The sequence below is a fragment of the Coloeus monedula genome (assembly GCF_965178545.1).
Source record: "Coloeus monedula genome assembly, chromosome: 2".
NCBI lineage: Eukaryota > Metazoa > Chordata > Aves > Passeriformes > Corvidae > Coloeus > Coloeus monedula.
Genome location: NC_138782.1, coordinates 116007452 through 116035070, shown reverse-complemented (window position 1 = coordinate 116035070; position 27619 = coordinate 116007452). Strand labels below are relative to the sequence as shown.

The 27619-nt window shown below is 41.9% G+C and overlaps 1 protein-coding gene across 1 annotated transcript in view; it reads right to left on the bottom strand.

The window, feature by feature from the left end:
- TFAP2D (transcription factor AP-2 delta) overlaps nt 1-27619 on the bottom strand; it is a gene marked incomplete at both ends in the record, with an annotated part of 47164 nt that overhangs the window by 10202 nt on the left and 9343 nt on the right. The window contains 4 exons of the mRNA XM_082302693.1: nt 3181-3294; nt 9633-9774; nt 17213-17331; nt 19995-20160. Coding sequence (XP_082158819.1) covers nt 3181-3294; nt 9633-9774; nt 17213-17331; nt 19995-20160 — 541 coding nt within the window. The remainder of the gene's footprint in view (nt 1-3180; nt 3295-9632; nt 9775-17212; nt 17332-19994; nt 20161-27619) is intronic.

Here is a 27619-nt window from a genome sequence, read left to right as displayed (position 1 = left end):
CATCTCAGACAGCAGCTGCACAACCAGGGATGTACCAGAGGTGTAGAAGAGCCTCTGGGTTTTTTTCACAAAGTTGTGCAAAATTCAGCAGGTTTTGGGCTCGCTGGCAGCTCCTTTGAAGATTTCCCATTTTGTGCTTTTTGTGAACTTTGAGTTTGGATTTTGAGCAAACCCAGCACTTCTGATCCCTTCCTGGGGACTATCCTGTACTTCAGGTTGGACACATGTTTACAGATTTGATGAATTAGGACTCAGTGGAAAAACTTCAGAGAGAAGTGTGAGCTTGAAGATTTAAAACAGAGGAAATGGGAAAAACTGCTTCTGTCTGTCCTGTGCCAGGCTGTGAATGTCAGTCTTAATTATTAACATAGAAAAAATAACATCACAAGCAAGTGGAGCACCCAACTCTACACTGAGGAGCTGTAGGGGAATTTATTCCTAAAGTAAACTCCCTTTCACCCCAAGTTAGTAGAAGCTGGACCCAATTCCCCTGTAGATACCAGTTGTTATAGTTCTTCTAAAAGTCTTTCACTATCTTAGAACTTATTTTAATGGTAGACATTTGTGCGATTCCTCTGATTTTTTATGGTCATAAAAAATCTTTTTGGATTTCTGACATCATATCATAGAATCATGGAATGCTTTGGATTGGAAGGGACAATAAGGACTCTCTAGTTCCCCCATGGCACAGGGTTGGAACAAGATGAGGTTTAAGGTCCCTCCCAGCCCAAACCATACCATGATCTATGATATTTAATCTCAGGAAGACAAGTAGTGGCAGCAGGGGTTGAGATGATCTGGCTGTGAAGACTGCTGGGTTTAGAAGATGAGAATAATGGCTTTTTTTTTGGTCTACACTAGGTTTAACTGTTCACAGTGTAAGTGGCTGGTGTCTACTGGTTGGCTGAGCTCCCATTCTGGTGGAGATCTAGACTGGAATGTTCAGCCAATGGAGTTTAGGGAGAAATTCCATTTACACTGATGTAGATGTCTGTGTTAGGCCTGCTTAATGCAGATTTCTCCTGGAGATCACAGCAGGAGATACACAGCTGGCTGCAGTGGAGGCTCCTACAGGCATCTGAGCAGAGTCAGAAGTCCAGGTTAGAAGCTGATCTGGCCCCAGCATCTCTACACTAGCTGGAAAAGGAATATGGTCTCAGTTCCACCGCTGGGTCTGGCAGCACTCATCAGTCCCTAAGCACAATCAGAGAGGACTCTGATTTAAGGCTGGGGAGGCCCCTGTGTAGGATCAAGGCCTATGCTCCTCCAGGTGCCCATCTTCAGCCCAACACTTAGTGTCTACAGCAGACATGAAAGAAAGCACTGACTGCTCCAGGAGCTGCCTGCAGAAGCTTTGCCCTCCAACCTACTGAAGTGCAGCAGAGAAAGAAGGATGGAAGCTGTACCAGTTGGCAGTTTTTGTAGCTGAAGTCTTCAGCACTTTATCCTGACTGCTATTTCTACTTTAAACACAGGAATCCTTGGGGATTACCAACCTCATATCACATTTCCTCTGTGTGCATGTAATAGGGAATTATCTCTTTTTCCACAAGCTTAGGTAGCTCGTTAAAATCCCTCTATGAGCATTCTGCATAAATAAAGATGTTTCTCTTGATGTGCAAGTGTAGTTGGGTGTTTTGGAGTGTGTGTATAAGTGAAAATATACACACACCTGGGTGCTCTGTGGGTGCCTATGCACAGCACTGCATGAGAATAGGAGTGAGGTTGTCCAGGTGTGTTCATACACACATAGGATGCACACAGATGTGTGCAAGAACAAACAGGAATGTCAGGAATGTGTGCATTTGCAGACAGGGAATTACCCTTACCTTTCCATTCATCCCAACAGATGGATGGAAGAAGTGGGATGGTGGGCATTTTTGGGATTCCCTTCAAAGTCTGAGGAACTAAACATTAGTTATCACAGAACCTGTCTGCAGGGTGCCTCATGCTCTATCAGAACCTAAATAACTCACAGATTTTGGGACATTGGGACACAGAAGTTTTCTGTCCAACTGATGAAAGAAGAGTGACTCGGCTGGTTGTGTGAAAGAATATACAGCACAATTCTAAGCCTTTGTAGGACTATGAAACTTGCTTAATATTATGGTCTCTAAACAGCTCTCGGACAGTTCTTCACATGTTAATTTTTTCATATATCAGCTAATGGATGGAAAAAATTAACAATCTGTAGACTCAGCAAGTTATGTATTCCCCTCTGTGGCCTGAGCAAAGACAGGAGCACCTTCAGGATGTTTCATCAAACTTGTCTTTGATAGATATCTTAGATGACCCCACTATTTCAAAGTGGCCCTCTGGAAGATCCCACCTCACTCTTGAATGTATCTGACACATCGCCTAAAGCAAAAACATGAAATTGCACAGCAACTCCTGAGCTAATAAATCTCTCTGACCCCAAAATATCTATACACTTTTATCCATAACTGGGATAAAATTCTAATGAAGTTTGGACTTGGTGTGCATGTACCATGGGTCTTTGTCTTCAAAACAGCTTCTTAAGCCTGTTTAAACCAGTACATTAAACATTGCTCAGGAACTGAGTCTAAATATATCATCAGTCTCTGGCTTTTTAGTGTGAGTTAGCTTTCCTTCTCCTGGATTTTCCAGCGTGTTGTTTGGAAATTAGTGAAGTAAAATTGTTTTAGTAGGTAATGTACTTTGGGACCAGTCTGCTTTGGAAGACAAAGAGTTAATAAAATGGTCATGGTAAGCCATTGTCAAATAGTAGCTTAGAAAAGCTTCTGGAACTATTTAGTTATTAGGAAGGATGCAGCTTCTTCTTCCTATTATTTCTACTTTGATTAACTTATACTGGTTCAGAACTTGAGTTTCTATGCTTCTGGACCATCCACTTGTGAGCTGTGATTTGGCTCACATCTAAAGCAAGACAATTTTCTGAACAGATGGGGAGATTTGACCAGTAGATGCAGAAAATTACTTATTCAAACTCAGACTGTGGTCCTAGATGCAGGTAGAATGCAGCAAACTTGAACTACGTTACTGGGCAAACCTGCACTTTTAATAGGCACAGCTAGCAGGGATTATGGATGTTAATTATTTATTTGCATGTCTTTTAGGTAAGGGAGCAAAAACCATTCAAACATCATATGCAGTCTAAATCAAAATTATGGATTTTAGTTTCCTCTTTCAAAATCATACCTGAAATGTGTTAAATGTCTCTGGATGTCGAGGTCTAATATTGGAGTCGGTCTGGAGGATCCGAGGGGTGATCTGTCTTGACTTAGAAGGTCTTGGAATTCTTTACATATTTGTCTAAAAGTAAAATGGAAATCCTTAAATAAGACAGGTGTAATCCTTCCCATAAAGCTAATTCCCAAAACACTGTCACCTTATCCTGAGTGATCTCATTCATAACAGAATTGCTTGGCAGAAGAATTGTGACAGAAATTAAAGGCAAACAAATCCATCTCTGGCTTCCCTGCTCAAATTCTCAGAGCAAACAGCATACAGAATCTCTTGAACACTAATAGTTTCCATCTGAAACCCTGCTAATACTGACATTATAAAGTACAATTTTCCTCCTGAATAGGACCCAGTTTGGCAGTGTTAAGTCTAGCGTAGCTCACTTACATTGGCAGCAAGGCTTATGGTTAAAGGAAGTGGTGAACTAGCATTAGAATATGCCTGAAATGTGTAAATTACTTTATTATTTACTTTGTGTAAATACACCAATACTTGTACATGGGCTTGTGTACCTTGTGGGCACTGCTTTATCTGCAAGTTGAAGTCATGGATATTTTGGACTTGCCTTCTTGACCCCCAACCCTTAAGACAAATATAGCACTAGGGGTTGTGAAGGAAGGACCCCTTGTAGTGACAATTCAGGGTCTGTGGTTTCCCACCAGCACAGCAGCTCATCTTCTTTGTAAAGGATGGATGGTCTTACAGTTTTCCCTCCCCCAGTCAGTCTTCCCTGAGGCTTCTAAGGATGCCTCAGCACGCCTCAGCACCTGGGAGCTAAATTTGTTCCCTGGAATTCCTCTGTATAGGTCCTACCACTAGGAAAGACCTGAAAATAAGGCCTTTTCATTCTTGGATTGTTGTTGTATTGTTGTTTGTAAATTAGCCTAGGAATACTCTACCAATAATTCTTTTAAAAAATAAACCAAATCAGTTCCATTTAGCTCATGTCCTCAGAATAGTGCTATCTGGACCATGGGTGAATAGACATCACTTACTTTTTTATGATTCAGTTAATTAAAGAAAGGAAAGGGGACCTCTCCAAATTAGCATATAGTTCTCCATTGCCTGTATTAGAAATATAGGCACTAATGGTAGGGGTCAGGAGGGCATGATCACCTCCAGATCACCAGGACACTCAGCTGGGGGCCTGATCTTGGTTGGATTAAGCTGATCGTGGTCACAGTGCCACCCAGTAGAGTGACAAGGGCCGCCCTCACACCCACAGACCCCTTGTCGCCCTCTGATAACATCCATATAGTGAAGCTCCTCTGGTCTCCTAAACGCTGTGGCATCCTGAGAATAGATCCTGTTGTGGGTTGTCTCACAGACCTTGCCCAGAATATATTTGGGAAAATTCAATGAGCTATTCTCACATCTTAATAACATGGACAATTGCAATCTGATGACTCGGAGTGTGTGTGGTTTGCTTTGTTAGCATAGATGAAATCACTGTCCCTAGGGGCAGTTTCTAATACTAAAGGGCATCTCTGTGGTGCATGATTCCTTTTAGGAGACTCATTGCACATCTCATCCTAGGTAAAGTTTGGGTTTTTATTATCACCTTGTAACCCTTGTCTTTTGGGACAGGGGCATAATGGAAGAAGTGGGTAAACTCAGCTTGTTGGTCTTTAGAAGGTCCTTCACTGCTGAGTTACAGGCAAGAAAACTGTGCTAAACTGGTTTTACCCTTTGCTTTATCACTGTGGTACAAGCTGGGAACAGAGATCTTGGATACTACAGCTCTCTCTTGACTAAGAGGAGAAGCAGAAACCTATTTCCTGCTGTGCTGCTGGACCCCATCCAAGCCTGATTTCTCTAAATGCTTGTCATCTGCGTGGACCTAGACACCGACTGCTTGAAAAGACAGCATCACCCCAGCCTTTCAGGCAAAGAGAGGTATTCAGCAGAAATGTATGTAAATGCGGCATACAGTTTTAATGAATCAGGTCCTTAGAGGAAAAACAGTTCCTTTCAACAGCTGAAAACAGTCAGTCATTTTGGCTTCTAAACAATCCACTATCCCCAGTCGGCCCTGTCAGCACTGCTCTTCTCTCCTTCCTCCAACCTCTACTTTCTACCTGTTGAAAAAGTTCATCTTAAAAGTTCTTTTATTTTGACAAAGAAAAGTGTCAGAACCAAGTGTGCAATTAAGTTCCCTTCTATCTTCACGTGTCAAAAGTCTTTACTGAATGTTGGCAGATTGAAAGAAAAGAAAAAAACTTTTTTATTATACATGAAAAAACCTGCAAAAGCAGTAACCTACTTTTTTTTTCAGGGGGATTTCTAGGCAAAGTGGTGTCTCAGAACCTCCACTACCAGTAAAATATCACCTGGGGTAGTGACAGGGAGAGGGGTTGGCAGTTTTTTCCTGAGTTGGACTGTGACTTTGAAAAAGCAAAGGAAGATGGTTGTGCTGTCCTAGGGGGCACAGATTAATAAAAATAGTCCTGGTCACTCCTGCATGAGAGACATCTAATGATACATGGTCAGATGATCCAGTATATGACCAGGAAAAGATAAAACATTCTGTACTGGGTCAGAACAAGAGCCCAGGTAGGCCATGATCCCTATCAGTGGCTAAAGCAAATGCCTGGTGTTGAGTACAAGAGTGGGGCAAATGTCAGCCCATGAATCTGATTTATTCCAAGTGTGGTAGAGTTGCCAGGTATCCAAGGACCAGATATCAGAGAAGTGTCATGAGCCAGATGCTGATCAGTCTGTGCTGGCTGTAATCAACTCCACAATAAAATTATTCAGAGTATTCTGGTTTGGTCTGTGTAAATGTGGGTGTATCTGTCCCTCTGATCATGTGGAAGACTTTGTGCTGTGAAACTCTGGGATGTTTCCTGGAGGACACTGTGCCTCTCCATCAACTGGAGCAATTGACACAGCCTTCAGCAGTGTTGCATCTGTCCAAGCTGCAAACTGGTAAGGTTCTGTCCCCTGCTGGAAAGCCTTTCAGGCTCTCCCATGCCTCTGCAAGGGGAACTAACCCATGTTTAAAGACCCTATAAAACCCGGTACCACTTTTTTGTCCTATTTTTAGGTGAATTGAATACATATCCTGAAACCTTTTAAACATTTCTAGGGTTAACAGGCCAATATCAGTACCCTTTGGCCAGAATTGTGACAATTCAGTCTTTTGTTGGAGCATCTTGCTCTGTCCGGAAAACCATCTACTTGCCCAGACAACCATCTGCTCAAAGGAGGTGAGTTGAAAGAAAGAGAATTAGGGGACAGGCTTCTTCCATTGTTTATGCCTTTCTTACCCTTTCAGCTCTTTTTCAGCCTGCTTCACTCCCATGCTGCCATTGCTGACACTTGTGTTCAGCAGTGTACACTGGCTACACAGCCCAATCATCTCTTCTTCCCATGATAATTGCCAGGTAGAGCTCTGAATCTTCATTGTCTAGTCCATAAAATTGTTAGAATGGACCATGACACCATCCTGTTGCACCAATCTGTACTGTCCCAGGCAGGTCCCGAGTTTGCAAATGTGAGAGACCATTTCCACAAGATAGCTTTGGAAGATGAGCAGTTTAACACAATGGATGTGGTTTGTCACATGATAGAAAACAGTCCTGTTTTTGTTCTCTATATTTCCACCAGCATGGCCTCAGACCAGGTAGGGCTGAGAGGACAGTGAGGAATCATTTAAGCTCAGTAGCCTCCATGTGTTTGCTCTTGGCATCTAAAGCAGCAGCTTGTAGCCTTCACTGGCCCATGGGCCACAGTTCTGTGCATGGCAGCTGAACTACTTCCACTCGGGGTGGGTGGATTGCTCGATTACAAGGTATGGATGCCCTTGATGTCAAGGAGGCCTGGGACCTCCTACTGGACACCAGAGGCTTCCTCACTGTAGACTTTTAGAGCTCTGTTTCATTAGCCCCATGTAGATTTTTAATACCCAAGACATCCATAAGCACTGGCAGATACGACACAGTAACAAAAGGAGATCTGTGTGCCGCTGGAGCAGCAGCTTGTGGCCAAACTGGATAACCCAGTTCAACCCAAATGGCAGTGGATGCCCATGTTTGGACAGCTGAATTGAGCCACTGAATATGGATGTCTAAATTCATAATAGAATTACACCTAGATATGAAAAACTGTGGAAATTGTCTTACTCTTTCCACTTATTTTTCCTCATCACCTCTATTCTAAGGACTGTGGAAATAACTTTGTTCTTTCCCCTTATTTTCCTCAAGAGCCCACAGGTGAGCACTTCTATGGGCTTCTGGCTCTGTCCCACAGTGGACACACACAGGCAGTGGTGCTCCAGATCTTTCCATAGATAAAATTTGCCATGAGTGATCTTACCACCCTGGAATTTCTGTGTTGGTTTTGGTGGCAGCATAGCAATCCCCCCTTTTTCTGGTGCCATTGGTCACAAGCCCCACGAGTCAGGGAAGTTGTGGAATTGCTGAAATTCCAAACCTAGAGCTTAGGTATGGCTGGTGAGTAGTTGAAACTCCTGATGATTGTCGAGAGTTCTTCGATCAGATACCTAGAAACATGGCTCAGAAATGCCATGCTAATATTGTGACGTCATGTCTCCTGAAACACCTGGGCAGGACTGGGAATCCCTGTTCTCCTTGCAGGCAGGAGAGGGCAGTAGTAACACACACATTGACCCATCTGTACCTGTTACCAGCACTGACTGCAGGAGGATGTGGCCTTTCTGTTATCGACAGATCTCTCTGAGCAATTTCCTGGTGCTTTTAACTCATAGCAGGGGGGAAAAGTAATTTTATTCCTAACAAGTGCTGGATAACAGCCTACAAGCCCAAAGTTCATGGTGGTTAGAGGTAGTGCATGCCCGTGAGACCCCATCTCAGTAGGGAAAGAGGGTGAGAAAGTAGGTATGGGGTGGTGAGAAAGGGTAGTGAGACTCTTATGTGCCCCTGAGTGGCACAGCTTTTGGAGACAGGACATAACAGTGACCCACCAATTATTACAACCTTTGGCTTTGTGATTTCTCACTAGAGCCAGGGAAAAATGGAGAAGATTTGTACCATTATGGTTGAATTGTTTTCCTTAAATGGGACAAATCCTCAGCTAGGTGGCAGGAGGTTAATGAGCTACACAGCAATGGGGAGACACAACTTGCAGAGAGGAATTTCTTCTGGCCAACTGGTTTATTCTCATGTCTCTGAAACCCCTTGAGCCCTTAAAAGAAATGTGGATAGAGTTAAGGACAAGATAATATTCCACTTACATTATTCCTTTTAATGTACAAGGGAATTAGGAATGTGATATATGAGGTCTCTCATCACCTTTACAACCAGAAAACTCCCCCTGATCCACACAGTGATCCTTCTATCACCCCAGGGAAGGATCACAGGCTGTATTCATGGGATCCACAGACCTGAGATGTTTCAGTGCATCTCATCTCTGGGTCAGTGTCAGGGCAAAGTGCTCTGAATACAAGAGGGACGCCAAGGCCAGGAATCCTGGCAAAGCAGAAGGACATTGGGATACAAAGGACAATCCTGTTGCTGGTCAGCCCTTTCTCCAAGTACTGAGTAGTTCGTCCCTGTTGGATATATCACAGCCTTGAAGGGTTTCCAAACACTTCCAGCATGGAGGGGATGATTTGAGAGCTCAGATTTGTGGTCTCAGCTTTCCTGCAGCCTCACGTGTGACACTGCAGTGAGCACAGAGTGTGAACATGTTCAAGGTTACCCCACACAGTCAGACCACACACCTAGGGCATGTCTACCCTGTTCCACACAGACTATTTATTCCTGTTTCCCATGGCTCATGAAGGCTAATTCCTCCCTCATCAAGTCTAATTAACCTAGAAGAAATGTTATCCTAACATGATGTTACTGCTCCAGGGAGAGGAGTGGCTTGTTTAGAGTGAAGTCTGATGCCTCTTTGTGTCTTTAATGTCTTTAGCAAAGCTCCCCTGCTGTTGTACATTGTTCCAGTACCTTTGACTTCAGGGGAGCTCTTGCAGTTTGCATCCAGAGAGGATCTGTCCTTCTGCAAACCAGTTCTCCCTCAGCAGACTAATGATAATTATCTGACAGTAACCAGTACTTCAGTAGAAGCTCAGATCTCCTGCTCACATGCAAACATGAGACAAAGCCAGTTTCTGTCCCATAGATCTTACCATGTAACAATATCCTCTGTTCTCATCTAAACCAAAGCATCTGGGAAGATGTACGTGCCCCCTCATCCACAGGAAATGAGAGCACAGCCACTGAAACCTCACTGCACTAAATAAGGTCCCTCTTTCAGCATCCTCAGTGAGGATCTCTCTCACCCGCAGTCAGTGAGCACTGTTGTGATAGCAGACACCACAATCCCAGCTCCATACTCCCACTCCTCCCTCCCCCATCCCCCAGATCCAACATGGAGAAGTGACAGACCGATTTCTTTTTTCGCTTCCCTTCCCTCCTTACTTTGTCGCTAGGATCATCTTTTTCCTCGCTGTCTGCTCTTTCTGTTCCATGTGCTGTCTGGCAATGTGCTCTCCTACTGCCTTGGCAGGGAACTCTGTTTCACAGGTGTAGCCGAAATCTCTGGCCAAATGTAGTGCTTCCCCTGCGGTCAAACAAAATGGGTCAGTCATTTTTTAGGGTTGTTATTATTATCATCATTCTCATCATTATATTGTTGTTGTTATTATTGTTACAGAATTTATTACACTCTTTAAAAAAACCCCAAACAGTAGCAAATCACTTCTGTAGACAGTCATTCTCAAGTCAGTTACCCATTTCAGCCCAATTGGGCTGTTGATATTTAGTCATCAGTTGGTGCCAGGCAGAAGATAAGAAGGACATTCCTCATCAGGTGGAAGGGTGTCCTCTCATGAGAAAATACTGGCCAAGATGCTTGGCCCTGCCTTGCCACCAGTGAGTACTGGGCAGCTGCCCAATTTTGCAAGCCCTGTTCATCATCGATATTCAAGGCATGGAAAGGAGCAAAAAGTAGGAATAAATGACTTTGAAGAATTGTGTCAGCCTTTGGTGCTTCACTTACCTGTGTCTAATGGAAGAAGAGCCCTCTAGCCCAGGAAAGAGCCATGGGGATAACACACATCCCAGTATATTTGCTTAGAGGTTAAGCCAACGGTACAAATGCCCCACACCACAGAAGAGCAGACCCCAAGGGAGAGCTCAATAAATAATCCTATTTCTAAAAGCATTGCAAACAAAGTTGACCAGGCAAAACAAAAAGGGAACATGATGAAGAAGACAGTTGCTCTTTCATAGGTGGTTAAATCAAGGTAAAAGAAGCACCTGGCTCAATTAGGCTTTTGAGAAGTCTGTGACAATGAGCACCTCTCTACCTCACTGCAGAAACTGAACACCAGAACCCAACTCTGTGCTGGCTTCCAAATGCCTCTGGAAGAACAGGACCGTCTTCACTAGCTTAGAGAATCCAGAATTTTATTTTAGGGTTTACTGAACACTCTGACCTGCACACTGCGACTCTGACAACCTTGGTGTGGGATTTGTCTGATCAAAAGCAGCTGCCTGGATTGTGAACATCTGTGCCTAAGTTAGTCTTTCCCTGGTGGGAAATAGGTATTTCCAGATGACACTCTCTCTCATCTCACTGTAGAAAGAAGAAATAGGTCAGCTACCAGAAGTATGTGTTGAAGCACATCTGCATGAGTGACTAACAGAGATGTGCTCCAGAATAGCTTTGGAGTTCAGGGGTTGTAGGTTTTTTTACTTTAGTTTTGTTTTCTTTTCAGAGTTGTGAGTTTGAGTGCCATCAGAAGTGGCATTGGACTCTGGCTCTTTGAAGTTCAAAAGGCTGATGCTGTCAGGAGGGATGCAGGACATGTAACTCCTCCCTTTGAGAACATCTGAAGTGGAATTCATCAGATTAAATGTCAATATTGATGTCAATACTTTCAAGTCAATGGTGACAAACTAGCGCTTGAAGCAGGTATCATCCTACACTAGAGTAGAAGGTAAAAGGCAATCAGAGTAATTATGGAAAGTCTGGATTAGAACTCAGGAAATCACCTTCTGCTGAAAGCATTGCCTTAGATGAGGTTATTCAAGGCTTTTCCAAGCCTAGCCTTGAATATTTCCAACTATGGAGATTCCACAGCTGTTCTAAGCAACATAATAAAATGTTTAATTATTAATTTTACTTCATTTAATCATTAAATTAAATCATTAAACACACAGAAGTGTTGATTTCTCCCTATTTACTATGATCTGACATGAGAAGACGGATAAAACTGCAAGGAAGATAGGGAGATGAATCCCATCCTCAGCAAGACTTGGCTAAGCCGAGGAAGAGGAGAACTTCCATGGAAACAGTGGTCCTGTGCCAGGGACGGTGAGGAATAAGAAACCTCTATTCCAACTCCATTCTCCCCCTTTTCAGATATTATTGTCTCCCCTTCTACCACTGGGGTTTTTATCAGGAAAACACCTCTTGAATTCCACAAGCAAATACTTCACTCTGTGTTTATGTGCCCTAGTTTATTCAGGTACTGACAAAATCCATCCACCACTGCCAGGCAATCTGTTTGCTGATACCAGCCAGCAACAACCTCTGCAGCTGTAACAAACTTTACAGCAAAAATTGAAGATTATAGTCAAAATCATCTGCTTTCTTTGGTTTATTTTTAAAACATGATTTCCAGTATTCCTAAAAAGAATGAGGACCTTAATAAGCAATAAGTATCTCTAACTTGAAAGGAGAAATGGTTTCCACTTAGTTGGCAGCCTCTAGAAAAGTAAAATAATTTTCAGTTGAAACAAAATGGATTTCAGTGAAAACAAAATGGATTTCAGTGATAAGTTAACAGAGAATCAGAATGAACAGGCACATAGCTGACTGATTGCTTTGTGTTTCAAACATCTATCCCAGACTTCTTCACAGGTGAGAAAGGGTACAAATTTAAGGTACAGTTTTTAAATTTCTCTAGAGCTGTTTCACATTGTCTATTTCAGATACGCTTTTACTCTTCCTTAAATAAAGACTTACAGAGTAAATCAGTTTCAGAAGAGCACCAGGTTTTTCTTTTCAACTAAATTCCGTTAAAATATATGATATGTTTATCTTCATTCCAGCATGGAAAGAAAATAAAAGTTGAACCCTTTGAAGCTGTCATCAGGTGGAATTGCAATTCTCCAGACAGCTTCATCATGGTCCCACTCAGTCCCAGTAACAACACAAGGAATGTAGACTGCAAAGAATTTAAACATTTAGCCGTTGGAAAATCTTGGTTTTGTCAAGAGAGCAGAGCTTTCTGTGATGAAATGTGGGCATCCATTTAACATGATCAACAACCAAGTGACTGAAATGTGAACATTTTCACTTACTTTTTGGAAAAAGGGAATGAAAATGTGAATTGTCATTCAAACTTGTATTTAAAAAGATGGTTTATAATATTTGCTAGGGCTGAGAAAATTATACTAAACTGTTCTGATGATCTGAGAAAATTATTCAAGAGTATAAAACCTGTCTGGAGCTGGGATTGTGACTGTGATTGAATGTTAATGGTATATGAAGATATAAAACCATGAGCAAAAAGAAACAAAATTACTTGTCTTTTTAGACAAGATATAGATGGGTAAAAATGTAGATACAAATGTAATTACTGTTTTAAATGAAATAATAATTAAAATATTTTCAATTAAAATTGAAAATATTTTTTTCTGGAAATGGAAAGCTCATCTATACTACAAACGAACATTGGAGCTATGCATATTTATTCATATAAGCATGCATATACCAAAAGGAGTAGGCATCCTGAATTATAACTGCCAATGCTAAATAAAAATAAAAATTTGGACATGAGAACACCCCACAGAACAAAATTTCTCCTATCTCATTGTTGAGCAAAGATGTTGTTTTAAACCAGGACCAAATGATGATTTAATATTTAGAAGTGGACTGTGATATACTTATTTTTTTGTGAATAGACATCCCTGTGATTACTGTACAGGAGGATTAGGTCTTGCTAGGGGAAAGTAGTTTATTCCAAATGTCATAGAATATGTTCTTTCTTTTTCTACAGAAAAATTCGGACAAACATTTACTTTGGGAGAAATTGTGTAAATGTTGGAAATGTGGATGAATGGACCTTTTTTCTTTTACCTTAGATTTGCCATCTTCTGCCTAGTTGTTATTTACATTAGGGTAGGAATCATAATAAAGGTAAAAACCACTAAAATCCCTGACTTTTATAGTTAGTTACTTTGTTTCTATCTAAATTCAATCTAAAATCAAATTTCCCTGTGTGTGATATCCCCAGCCCCTTCCTTCTGCAGACACAAAGAGCAGGTCCTGGGAATCTTGGACTCTCCTTAAACCCAGCACATGGCTGTGCAGCTCCTGGCAGCGCTGCCTCTCCTCTGCTGTTTGCCAATTGACCAGAGAGCTTTGCCTGATGGAAAAGGACAGCTGCTGGAGCAGAATTGGCAGAGACAGCTCTGGAAAGCCTCGGTGGGGAGAGCAGCAGAGTACCTTGAAAGGTTTCTGTGGGCAGGTGCAAGGAGCGGTGTGAGGGTCCCCCGGGGCCAGCAAGAGTGAGAGCTGCTCCTATGCAGAGTGAAGGCAGGAGCTGTGTCCCCAGGAGAGGGACACTCGGCATCTGAACCTCCCACTCTCCTCGGCTGTGCCTCCTCCGGATGCTCTACCCAGCAGAAATGTTACTTAAGGGGAGGAGGGGCAGGCGGGAGGTGGAAGGAAAGTTTATTCTATTTGTAGGGTGAGAGGGAGGAGGAACAAGTGGAAGGATATTTAAACAAAGGCTGGTGGGGGAGAAGTGTGACAGTTGAGAGCACGATGAAAAAAGCAACCACTGACCTATTTTTTCTCAAGAGCTTTTGTCCCCAAATGATGAATGTCACTAATTCTGTGTCTAGGAAATTTAGTGTCTTAATCAGGTTTGACAGGAAAACAAACTCTAGCATTTTTTGTAAGTTTCCCTTTTTCTTATCTGATTGTTTTTAAATCGTTCATGCACTGCTTTTACCTGCATCTGCAATCACATTTATGTTTTGTCTCTAAGTGACCGATTCAGAGAAGGGGACATCTCCCCTCTTTTCACATCCTTCCTTGCTCCCACTGGAGATGCTTTTGACTCTTGAGCCTGCAGTAAAGCTTAGCCTTGGAAATACTAGTATTTATTGGAGGAGCCTTTATTTCACAGCTAATATGCGGGAATTTTCCTTGTGGAGCTTGTAAGAAAAATGACCCTTCCTTCCCTCTAGTCCAGGCGCTAGAGGGCATCCCTCGCCTGCAGGTTACACAAAGATGTGTCCCCAAACTGCTCAGGAGAGTCCTGCAACACTGATTTCATTCTCCCTGTCCGCCTTTGCACTCGTGCTGATTTATGTGCATGACAAAAAGGACAGAACTGATCTGACGAACAATTCCTACTTTGGGCCGCAGACGTCCCTACCAAAGACACTAAAGATGCAACCTGACCAAACCAACAGTAAACATCCTGCAGTGAAGCTGAACTCCAAAAGAAAGAAATTTGCAGAAAACAGGAGGCCACAGAATAATTTTCATAAAATCCGAACCTTCATGTGATGGCCACAGCCTAGAAATAAATTGCATTTCCTCGTTGAGTTTAACAGACTTCCCAAAGCTCAATGATTTTTGTATGTTTTACAGGAAGAGAAGTATTAGTCATGCCAGAGACTTTTGACATGGTTTTGGCCAAAAAACATAATAATCATGCAACAAATTTTGCCTTAACTTACATAACACAGATATTCAAGAGGTTGGCAACACTCCTACCTTAAAGAGACATTAAAACCTCAATATATTGAAGACTGTGAGGACCTTTAGTAATAATAAATTTAGAACTATCTAAAGAAGTCAAGAGTGACACAATCCTGGGTCCTTATGAGAGGTACACAGAGTGTACCTGATATTTTAGATATTTAATAAAACTAAAAAAATTGTTATTATTTCAATTTCTGTATTGATATCACACAGAAAAAGCTAATGTTGCTTTCTCTCTGGATTCTCTAAATCGCAGAATAAGCCTGTGGCCTTTCATTTCTGCCTCCTTCAGCAGCAGGAACCATTGAAGGATGGGTTTCCTTGATGAAGTTGTGCTGTAAGTTAGTTCCACCTGGAAGGAATATCTGCATGTCCAAAGTGAGAACAGCTTATACCACAAAGAATTCAATGAGCGCTGTCAAGTTTGACCCAGGATTGGTTACACAGACAGGAAATGAGCTTCACTTAGTTTTCTGTTGGAATATTAACATGGTGCTGCCTTTCCCAAAAATTCTAGTAGATAAAATTCATGATTAACACATGCAGGCAAAAAGGTCTCTACCAAAGTGAGCTCACTCACATCAGCATTTACCTTTAGGACTCACAGCAAAGCAGTCCAAGAACAGAAGCAGCACCATAGGCTTGATATCAGGTTTGCTTTGAATAAAGGGCAGGGAGGTAGGCACAGCTCCATTCCTGGGAAACAGGAATCTAATCCTTACTTAAAGGTACTCAGCCTTCAATCCCAGGCCAGCAGCTGTCAGAGAGCCACCTCCCTCTCAGTCTCTTCTGATGAATGAATAACTGACCATATAGAATCCCAGAATCATGGAATGATCTGGGTTGGAAGAAACCTTAAAGTTCATCTCAATCCAACCCCCTGCCATGGGCAGGGACACCTTCCACCAGACCAGGTTGCTTCAAGCCTTATCCAACCAGGCCTTGAACACTTCCAGGGATGGAGTAGCCACAGCTTCTCTGGGCAGCCTGTGCCAGGGCCTCACCACCCTCACAAGGAAGAATTTCTTCCTAATTTCAGCTTTCAGTTTAAGCCATTGCTCTGTTTACTAATAAACACCAGCTGTATTTATTCTTCCCTGACATGAGATGCCTGAAGGTGGAAACAGCCCTTGCTCCTCTAACCTGGCACCTTTTCTAAGCTCCATTAGAGCTTTCTCTTGCAAGCAGGTGTGATATGGACACACATGTAGTTCAGAGCAGCCCCATTGGAGTTCCTTGTGCTCAGTGGCCCCTGAAAATATCACTCCCTTGTCATAAACGCTGACAACCTCCAGTGTTGAGGATTCAGTGCTATTTCAGCCTGGATGAGTCTCCATCCTTTGAGATAATAAAAAACTCATAAGGTCCTGAGCAAGCTCTTCTAATTGACCCTGCTTTGAGCAGGAGGATTGGCCTGGGAGACCACCAGAAGTGCCTTCCAGCCTCAATCCTTCTATAATTCTGTAATTCTGTAATTCTGTGGTAATATGTGCTGAGACCTCAGCCTACTTGCCTAGATCTGTATGGACCTTTCAGGTTATGATCGTAGAAGGTATTGACCTTTAGGATGAGCTGAGTTCTGTCAGCATCAAGGAGGAGGGATCTGAAATTCCCAGAGCTGCTACTCACAGCCAGACAACAAACTGGGTACTTAGTGGATTCACCCAGAATAGAAGAGATGCAGGTAGAGTTTCTTCCCTTTGCCTGAGGGGTTTGAACCTGCATCTCCCAGCTGAAGGTTTGAAGAGCCTGGCAGTATTTGGTGAATGATATTTAAACAACAAATAAAGGCCAAGAAAGCATCTCCTGGGCCTGTCTAGATATTATCTGAAAACAGATTTCATTCATTTATGTGTGTGGGGAAAAGGCTTGTCTAAATATTATGTTTTCTTATGGGAGAAAAAAAATCATCACATTTTTGGACCAGCTCCAGGAAATTCACAAGTTTAAAAAAAAGAAAAAGGAAGATAAACAAACCCACTATAGAGTTGGTATAAGACATTAATCTCTCTCACAAGAACACTAGGATGATCGATTTGTAAGCACAAATCAATGATAAGGAAACTGCAGGACCAAGACACTTGCTGGGGGCCAAGATATCTCAGAATGAACTTCCATTTTGCCACTCACTCTGTCTATGGCTTTAGGCAAGTCAGATCTCTTTCTACAAAATACAGATTATGGAATTTAATCCTATGGCTGGAAAAGGTTGCATACAATGAAACATTTTAATTATGGTTATATTATATTGCAATATTAGAGACCCTACCTTCTACCAAGGAAGTCAAGAGTGTGACATTTGCTGCTTTTCTTCTTCCTGCAGGCAAATTGAGTCCCAGTCTGTCTAATTTTTCTCTCAAGCAGCGTCCTCCGTTCTTGGATTTTGCCCTATCATGAGAGAACAGAAGGAAAGAGAGACACTTGTCATTATTCTGCACCATTTCCCCATGTTAATATAAGCCTAGAAATTGTACATAATTTGCTGACAAATGTGTGGGGTAATGCCTGCAGTAGTGACACCAATGGGAAATATTTCAGAGCTGTATTCTTAATGTCCTGCTTGATCTAGGTGAGTCTTTAACATTGGCTCTTTGGCAGAGTTAAAGATTTTAATGCCTGTCATGGGGGCATCAGATCTTCAGGCAGCTTTCCACCTAGTGGAGCCCAGTGTCCTGATTAGGGCACAGAGCCTGGGTTTACAGTGACTAAATATAAATATTGACAGTGCACACACTCATATCTGATTTAACCAAGCCAGGTTCCAAAGACAAATTAGAGAGAAACATGACCTTCTAGAATTAGATTAAACAGATATCCACAATGAGTGGACTTTACCCATCTGGCTTGTCTCACTCTTAAAGGAGGCCAGATAGCTACTTAAATGTAGATGTCTATGTGGAACCCAGCTCTAACTATCCCCCTACAATTTATGTAGAGACTTGGGTACTCAGAAATGTTGTCTACAAAGCCCAAAACTTACAATGAATAAGGACAAGGCAATAGGAAATGCTGAAGCTAAAATCTCAGCCATCATTGGTTATCTGTGCCCCTATGCCAAACACCTACATCCCTTTGTTCTCACAAAATGAGTCCTGGTGTGTCCCAGGGCTGCTTTCTGCAGCACCTCAGTGTTTGAACCATTTGAGATGTATCCACTTATGCAGCAGACGTAGGTTCAAATTCTTCCTCAGCCTGAGGGAATTTTAACCTATGTCTTTCAGACAGATGCAGCAGCCAGCTAACAGCAAATAACAAATGTTAAAATGCTTAAACAATGAGTAAAACAGTGACTGGAACCCAGATATCTCCCATCCCAAATGAATGACCTGTCCATTAAATAGGTAAGAGTCTACACCTTTGCTTTTTGTACAACAAATACATAATTAACCCCAAACGAGATTGAGGGGCCCTCAGCTTAGAAAAAGTAATCACTAACTAAATATTTGGAGGTTCCGGTTCAATTTCCTTCAGGCAGAGGAAGGAACCAAGCATGCAGTCATTTGGATATCTGTTTTTATGCATTAAGAAATGCCACAAGTTTGGCCACACTGTTTGTCAGGAAATATCTTCTGAAAAGAATTTTTTCTTTATTCAGAAGAACACTTTATTCCCAAAGCAAGCTGCTTGGGAAAATAGGTAACCAGTGACTGCTGACAGGATGCAAAAACAAGCCTTCCGGATCTCAGGCAAACAATCAATGAGATTTTGTTTTCCTACATCTTTCCTAGTCAAATACAGAGTGTTTGAGCCTGTTCTCTAGCTGTGAAACCCTCAGTTACAAACTGACCAAATCTGTTCAATTGCACTCTCTGATTCATAAAACAGAATTAGCAGGCTGTGAGAAGTCCCTGGCTTTTGCAAACTCCTGAACCATGCCCAAGGTTAATTTGGGAGAGGAGGTACTTAGTCTGGGTGAAAAACCTGTGGGGATCATTCAAGCATTTTAACAGAGGAGAGAAGGGAGCCCCCACATTCAAGTCGATGCCCTTGAATCCTTAATAGCTTGCACTGTATTGATGAAATCTACAGCATGAGTTTTTAAAGTGAAAATTAGCTGAAGGTTGTTTCTCTAGGATGAAGCAAATGGAGGGGAAAATTTTGGCAGATGTAGATTTTGGATTTCAATGCCTATAGAGGCAGTTAAATGAGACTTATGCCTTGAAAACAATTTGTGGTCTGCAGTCATTATTCCCCAAGATGGCTCAAGACAGCTCTTGAATGCCTGCATCTCTCAGGCTGGTTTAAACAACTTTCAGTAGAAGCACGAGGATCAGTGTGGCCTTCAGTGCCAGCAGTGAAATAGCCGATGACTTTCCAGCTCGTTTTGATCAAAGGGTGTTCAAGCAGCTGATGCCATCTGAGCTGACGCCTCAGGGACACCACGACTTAGATATGCCTGGATGAATTACAGTTGCCTCCTAGTTTTCCGCTTGCAATGTGAGGTACAGTCTGCCCTTTTCCTTCTTTCTGCTCCTGCTCTCTGCAGGTGTCTGCTCTGGTCAGGGAAGGGTCAGAGGCAAAAGTTTGCCTAATTATTTGCTTATCCTCCAGTATTTCACAAAAAGAAAAGTAAACTCATCTTATTATGTGGCTTTTGTGGTCAAAAGACATGCAAAGAAAGGAAGAAAAAGGCATCCCTACACCTCAGTGGGTTAGGTCTTTTTGTTGGGTGAGTGCTGTAACTATTCTTGGCAAAACAATTTGCTTTGAGATAGTTTCTCAGAAAGAATTTAGATTTGTATCTCTGGTGAAATTTTCCACACATTTAATTTCCTTTTTTTTTTTCTCAAAACAAGTCAAAGCAACATCTCTCCATGTCTGATGAGTAACTCAACAGAGGAGGTAAAAAAAAATCAGTTTGATGAAAGGTGTAAACTTCCTCATTTATTGAAAATTCCCCAGTGTTCCCTCCTGATCCATCCCCTTCTGTTTACCTCAAGTATGGCCACCTATCCAAGTAGGGAAAGAGAATAGAGCCTATCTGTTGAAAATAAAATAATTACAGCAATTACAGCATTGTCTAGGAGTAGTTATTCTCACCTTCAACTTACCTTCTCAAAATACCTCCGAGGAGGGAAGCGTTGAGGCATTCTGGGGGTGAAAGGCGCCTCTTCACCTCTGCAATGGTCACTTTGTACTTGGAAGTGGAGCTGAGCAGAGACAAACGACCAGGAACAGAGCAGAACAGGTCGGTGGGGTTGACAACACAGGTGCCACCTACAATAAAAAGGAAATATTAGAGTGGGGTAAAACTTCACCTTCTGTGTTTTGACAAACTCAACCATGAAGAACAATTCTGTGGTTCTGTTGTGGTTGGTTTTGTTCAGGTTTGGTTTTTCTTATGGTGTGTGTGGTTTGGCTTTCTATTATATTATTGTTTTGAGAAAAATGAGTGTGTTGAAATTTCAGTGTGGGAACAGTGAAGTATTAGATTTCATAAGCTTCACAGTCAAAATACATCATTATGGCCATTTGATATCATTTGATTTCATGCTCTGAAAAAAATTACCTATTATCACTAGTCTCTTCAGTCTAGTATGATTAAAAAAATAAGATTGAACCATCACTCACAATTTAAAAAAACACTGTTTGTGAAAAATTTAGGACATTGGTTCTAATGAGAAATGTTAATTCTCATAGCAGTGTTTAGGATTATGAAGATGCAAGAGCACTATGGGTTTGCAGTGATTTTCAGCAAGAACAGCTTTCCACACCTTTGAACTCATAAATTCCTTCCAAAGTTAGGTCAAATCCTCAGCTGATATTAACGATTGAAATCTATTGAGCTACATCAGTTTATCTCAGGTTAGTTCTGCAATTGTTTATTTCTTGACAGTGGCAATTACTTGGCCTGGGTCTAAAACTGCTGAATGATCACCAAATCTTTCAGTCAAGACTGTGATCAATAACTCCTCAGGCAAAACTGAGCTTTTAACTTAAAGTTAATATGAGAGAGAGAAAGAGAGAAAACTTTCTTTGCAACTGATCCAAGAGAGTAGAACAAACTCCCAGGGAGAACAAGAAATAATTTTAAGGACTAACACATATTTTATCACCAAGCACAAAACACTTTTCTTTGACCTGCCTTCTCCAACCTGACTACAATAAAAATTTCTGTGGAAGAAATGAATCTTACCACTGCATGCACTCTTCATCCCTGGGGGAAAGGTGAGAAAAAAAAGAATGAGCTGCATATGACAGTGATATAAATATATAATTCAATGCACTACTAGAAGGAGTTCAGATGGTTTATGTGAGGATGATATAAAGACCTTCTTAGAGCACAATTAATCTGTGTTCATCATTCATGCTTAGAGGAAACATATTGTACCTTTTAAGATACCCTGATAATTTCTTTTTTCCTGTGAACACCTTAATATTTTTTAACTACAAGAGCTCACTGTGTTACACTTAAAAATTTTAGTTTCTAGCCTAAATTCTGTAATGAAAATAGAATAGAATAGAATAGAATAGAATAGAATAGAATAGAATGAAAATAAAAAGCTCACTTTAGACAAGATCCTACACCTTTCTCTTTATCATCTTACACGTGCAGCCCCCTTAAAATTAAGGTGACTCTGTTCCACTTCTCCCAGAGACAGACTGAAGGATGAACCTTCATTAAATGCAGACTATTTCTTGCTTACATAAGGCAAACAGAATTTCTTTCCAAATATTTCAGCTCTTGAAGGTATATTTAAACATTTGTGCTGACAGCAACACCAGAAAAGAACATCTCTTGGTATCAATCCCAGATGGGTGAGATCCTGACTCAGTACAGCAGGGTATTTTATGACTTCTAATTATGTTCCAGGGCAGATATTAGTGTCCACTTCTTAGACAGGATGTAGAGACAATTCATGCATCACCAAAATATAGACACATCAAGGGCACTGATGCACATTTTTCACAGCTCAAAGCTACAATTAATGAGCTCATACGCTCAAACACAGAAATCTGGCACCACACTCCTGAAATAATTTTGGGTCTGTGTTGTTTTGGTGTGTTTGGGTTTTCTTTGGTGGATTTTTTTTTTTCCAGAAACCTGTAAATATTTTCAAGCAACATTTTCAAACTTCTGGTCTGTCAGGTACATTTGTGAAGAGCGTTAACACTGACTAGATCTGTTTGTTTGGCATCTGCTACACAATGCATATACACACGTGTATATATATATACGTGTCAAGAAAACAGTAGCACTGTGTACATATTTATTTACTTCAGTGAGTCTGTAGATTTTATAACGAGTGAGACTCTACTGAAATCAGTGTCAGATTAAAGTTCATCTCCTTGCCAGGTTAAGCCAGTATGTGCACCCTTTATGCCAGATAAATAATTGTTCCTTTATTCCAAAAACCTGTTACCCTGCAGCTGCTCCTACCCTAACCAGAATTTACTGGAACACTTCTCATTACTATTTAGTAGAAAGTTGCTTACAGTCTAGAATATTTTAAAATTTCATGCCTAAGCAGCATGATCTAAACTAAAGCAATTCCAGGTAAGCCAGGTATGGATTAAAAGTAAAATAAATCAGCAAGTCTAGGTCATTTGCTTTCCAGAAACATGGGGAACAAGTAGCAAATTACAAGAAGATAAAATCTATTGCATAAAATTATTTCACTATATTAATTATTCATTGACACAGCAACAGAGAGCGGTGTGGTGCTTTCTAGATGAAGATATGTCTTTGTCACAAACTGTGTGCATTTTTGAAGGCATGAATTTCCTACCACAAATACCACCTTGGAGTGGAGATGGATGAGGTCCTGGCCTTTACACCATGTGGTAAACAGGAAAAGGAATGGAGGGCTGCTGGAAAGAGAGAGGAAAGGAGAAGGGCAGCCACACGGGAAGATGAAGGATTAGGTTTCTTGCCAAACACATGCTTCAGAGTATTCCTTCCTTCCTTCTGATCATGTGTTAGAGTGGACAAATGATTTTGTGAAGCAGCTTAACATGAAGACCACCACCACAAGACATATTTTAAGTTGAACTAAACAGCAGTGGCAACAACCAGCTTTTTTTCCCGTCAGCACAATGCCACTATGAGTGCTGTTGGAAAAGTCAATCCTCACTTAATTGTTAAGCCACTCCTGTCATAACAGTGTATTGAGAGGTGGGATACTAAGACACCAGCAGAAGCAGCAGAAATAATACCTCAAAGACAAAGTGGAAATAATGCCTTTTGTGAGTCTAGTGATTCGACCTGGAGATCCCTATTCATCTCAGCAGCTCTTACTGGCTTTGGAAATCTTTACAGACTGACTTCTGGTGACAGGATACATAGCACCCCCTCAGCTCATCAAATGAAGAGCCCCACATGCAGGAACAGCAAAGCAATGTGCCCACAAGTGTGCATGAAGAAGGGAAAGCTGTGGCCCTTGCACCCTGACTCGTTATCCATGTCATTTGTCCTGCAGCAAAGCCAGAAAAAAGATAAGGAGAGCAGGCAGACAGTGAGATAACTGGTAGGATCACCCAGCTGATTGCCTCAGCAGTTTTGTGCTCTGAGTACCACGTGAAATGGGCCTGTGAATGTTAAGAAGACTCTTTTTAGGACAACTGTTTATTCCCATAGGGAACTGATTACGTGGTGTGGTCTGACTTCATCTGCTGCCATAAGATACTATTTTGGAGTTGATTGTAAATGGTGATGGTTGTGCTCTTACAGCCACTGAGGTCTGAAAACACAGGCAGGACAAGATTTAGTTGAAAGGAGAATTATATTTTATATTGCACCAGATAGATTAGGGGAAAAAATGAAAGAAGGGAAGATTTCAGGCACTCAAACCCTTCTTTAAGGCTTCTCTTTCATCCAACTCTATTCAGTTGCTTCTTTATTCACAGCAGAGTTTTACTCTCTGTTCTATCATTTTCATGTGGATTCAATTAATACAATTAGTCACAAGATAAAAATGGGTGGGAAAGAGCGATGCTTTGTGCAGAGGACCTCATCTAGGCGAGAGACCAAGGGCCCAAAACTGCTGTATACTGAATCCCCAAAGTACCTCAAGAGATTATATGTAACCTGATGTAGTTAAAGATGTTCCTGCTCATTGCAAAGGGTTGGACTAGACGACCTTTAAAGGTCTCTTCCAACACAAAATAGTCTATGATTCTAATCTGTGATTATTTTCAAGTGGCCTGAGGGAGAGGAATGACAAAATACTAAGTTCATTTTTATTAGTTTACTTTGGGGGCCCAATCCTTTTCCTTCTAACCGACTGGTTCATGCTCAGCACAGTGTCCTCTTCATGAGAATTGTGCTTTTGCTTTGTTTCCCAAGCCTAGAACAAACAAAAGTTAGGCTATGGGATGCTGGAAAAGGTAGTCAGAGCAAACATTGGGAGACTCTTTTCCTTTCCTTATTCCCATCTCCCCATCAAATAGCACATGTCAGTACAAAATGCCAACACAAGCTGATGATGGGTTGTGCGGATGACAGCAGGGAGAACAGAGCCATGCTCTACCCCACCCATCTTGTCAACACAATGAAAATCCCAATAACGCACGTGGCGAGGAGAGCTTGGTCTGTTTTGGTTGCAGGTTCCCTTTGTACAGATGAAAAGAACAATAGGGTGGCTGGAGGTGGTGGTTTATTCTGATTAAGTCACTCAGGCACTTGCTGAAAGGCAAAGCTCCCTTACACCATCAGAGTTAAGTATCTGTGCATCCTTTCACTGGTAAAACCAATATTCTAAAATATTTTTTATACTTTTCATAAGCAATGGTTTTTTTTTTCATCAGGAATGAGAGAGAGAAATGTCTGTGGATGTCACTAGATGGTTATTACACTTTAAATACTAACATTTTTTTAAAATGTGTGTCTATAATTTTGTATATCCTTACATCTGCAAATTCATTTTGTACTTGTTAATTGTAACACACACAGTATGATAAGTGTTTTATATCCATTCAATACAACATGGTCCCTTTCTCCAAGATATTCACCTGTAAATGTCATGCACCTGTGTAAGGAAACATCATAATACACTGGTGACAACAGTGCAGAAGTGCTGCTTATTTTGTTTTTCAGGATATACACATTTGTGTACTTGTGTACATTATTAAGTATAATCATGCCTGAATGTCGACAGATTGATCTTATATAAAATATTAATAGCACACTATGCTTTTTATTAGTCTATTATTTATATCTACAGGTGCTGTTTGTGGGAGCCTCCAGCTTATAGTATATTTTCTGCCTTGTGCTGAAATTCTGGCAAGTTTACAGTACGTTACAAAATGAAGACATTAGAATCTGCCTCTCCTTAGCTTTTTTTCCCCCTATCATGTAGCAAATGTAAGCAAGCAGTTATCAGTACAGATTTTATGAGTACTACTTAATCCCATCTTCAGTTCCAAAATGTCTATAAGCAATTTAAAATGTTCTCCAAATTATCCTCACATGACCCAGTCATTAATATCAGGAGCTAAATATTCAAAACTCTAAAACTCATCTACATTTGTCAGGAAAAATAGAAAGTACTGCTTTTTTTTTTTTTTTTTTTTTTTTTTTTTTTAACAGTTATTCTTTTGGTTTCATTTAAGTTAACAAACTTTGCATCACATAGTAGCCAAGTAAAACCAGCTCATTCCACGAACAGAAACAATTCCAAGATGTCCCTCACTACAACATTCATGCCAGGAAAACAAAGACATGCCTGCATGCACAGAACATGAGGAATTTTTAGACATAAACCAAAAGATTCAGAAAGAGTGAGGGTATCACCAGCAGTTTTTAAGACCAGCCTCTTACTTACACCGTGTTTTTAAGGATATTAACAGCTGTAAGAGTTTAAGTCTAAACAAGGTTTAAGAAATAGCTTAGAGTAAGCAAGGTGGAAAACAGAATAATACAAATAAGTGGGGTTGTTACAGGAAACCAACTTTAAAGATTGTATGAACATGTAAAAAAATCTCATGCCCCCAGGACCAGCCCTCCATTATCGAGGTGTGTCAGCAGTGACACAGGAGAAATTCTGCAGCTCCTGGGCTGACGGATAAGATCCAAACCAGAGCCAAAAGAAAAGATATCTGCTCCATTCCTCTTTCCCATACACAAGCCACAGGAACTAACCAGCACTTTCCAATGCCTCTCCAGACTCTCTGTGCCAGTGGCTTGGGAAAACCGCTGAGTGCTGCTGGCGAGTGCTTTCGACACTGCTGGCTCCTGCAGGACAAAGGCTTGGGCAGGCTGTGTGCGCTGTGGGTTGCGTGTGTGAAGGTGTGGTAAAGGTTTGAGGCTCTGCCCGAGGTGTCCCAGGAGTGGGGCAGAGTGAGGGATGTTGAAGGGGGAATCTGTCTCAGGAACCACTGGCTGGCTGTGTGTGTCCTGTATGTGTTGTGTGTTTGCTGTGTGTCCACTTGTCATGTGCTCTTACACACTTCACTCCCAGCCTGTGTGCCTGAGTTTATGGGATTCCAAGGGCAGCTCTGTGCACATCCCGCGTGTGCCTGGCTCCAAAATCTCCGCTGAGGCAGGCAAAGCTGGGACTGTGCAGATCACAGCACCCCACAGCTCGAAATGGAGCGAAGTGAGATAGAAAAGATACAATACACAGCTTCTATCCCAGCAGGAATGGGGAGAAGCACAGAGTCCCAAAACCGGTGAGAACCCAGCCCAAGGACTTTCCATGACCCTACTGTCCACAGCCAGAAAATACACCTTTTGTAGATCAGCAGGGAAAACAAAAAAACAAACAAACAAACAAACAAATCTCCAAAAAAACAACCAAACCTCAAAGAGACCAACAAAACCTCGCCGAAAGATCAAACCAAAATAAACCATCAAGCAAACAAACAAACAAGCAAAAAAGCTCTCAAAACCCAGCCTGATATCTTAGCCAAACTTCTGCCAAAGGTCTGGCCGGGCCAGGAGCGGAGGGTGCTGCCGGCTCCACTCCCTCCCGGCCCGGCGGAGTGCTCGGTGTCCGGGCAGAGCCCGGCAAACCCGCGGCTCAACCCCCTCCGTCCCCTTCCCCAGCCCCAAACTCCTGGCGAGCTGGAAGTCGCCGAATGATTTGGCTTTAGTAGGCTGGAGATTATCTCAGCTGGAGCCGCGAAAGCCATTAATTAAGCCAGCTATTTAGGATTTTAATGCGATTTAAATTGGCCCTTGGAACAGAAAAGAAAAGAAGAGAAAAGAAGAAGACAACAGCGCTAATGACAGCGCGTTAAGATCTGAACACAATGATGGGCTATTACAGGCGTCCCGAGGCTCTTGTAAGGTTCAGAAGAGCCAGGAAAAGGGAAGGAAGGGCCCAACAAAGGGAAGACAAGGAAGTGATCTGCCCTACCCGCGGTGGGCTCAAAACTGGGCGCGGAGACAGGGTCCAGCCGCAGGGATGGATCCAAATCCGCGCACCGAGCCCAGCTCCAGCGCCTGGAGCTGCCGGGTGGGCTGGGAGACCTGGAGGGGACACGGCAGGGCTCTGGGGCGGGGGTGCTGGGGGCGGGCGGGGGTGCTCCGGCAACACGCTGGGAATAGAGGAGGACAAGACTGACCAGGGAACTCCAGGCGGTTTGCCAGAGCAGGGGATAGCAAGGTGAAAGGGTCTTGAAGGTCTTTTTAATCTAAACTATTCCTTGGTTTTATGATTCTGTGTCCCAGGTGCCCGTTCCTTCACCCCGGGATGCCTGGGGAGGTGGTAACACCCCAGCACCCTATTTTTTC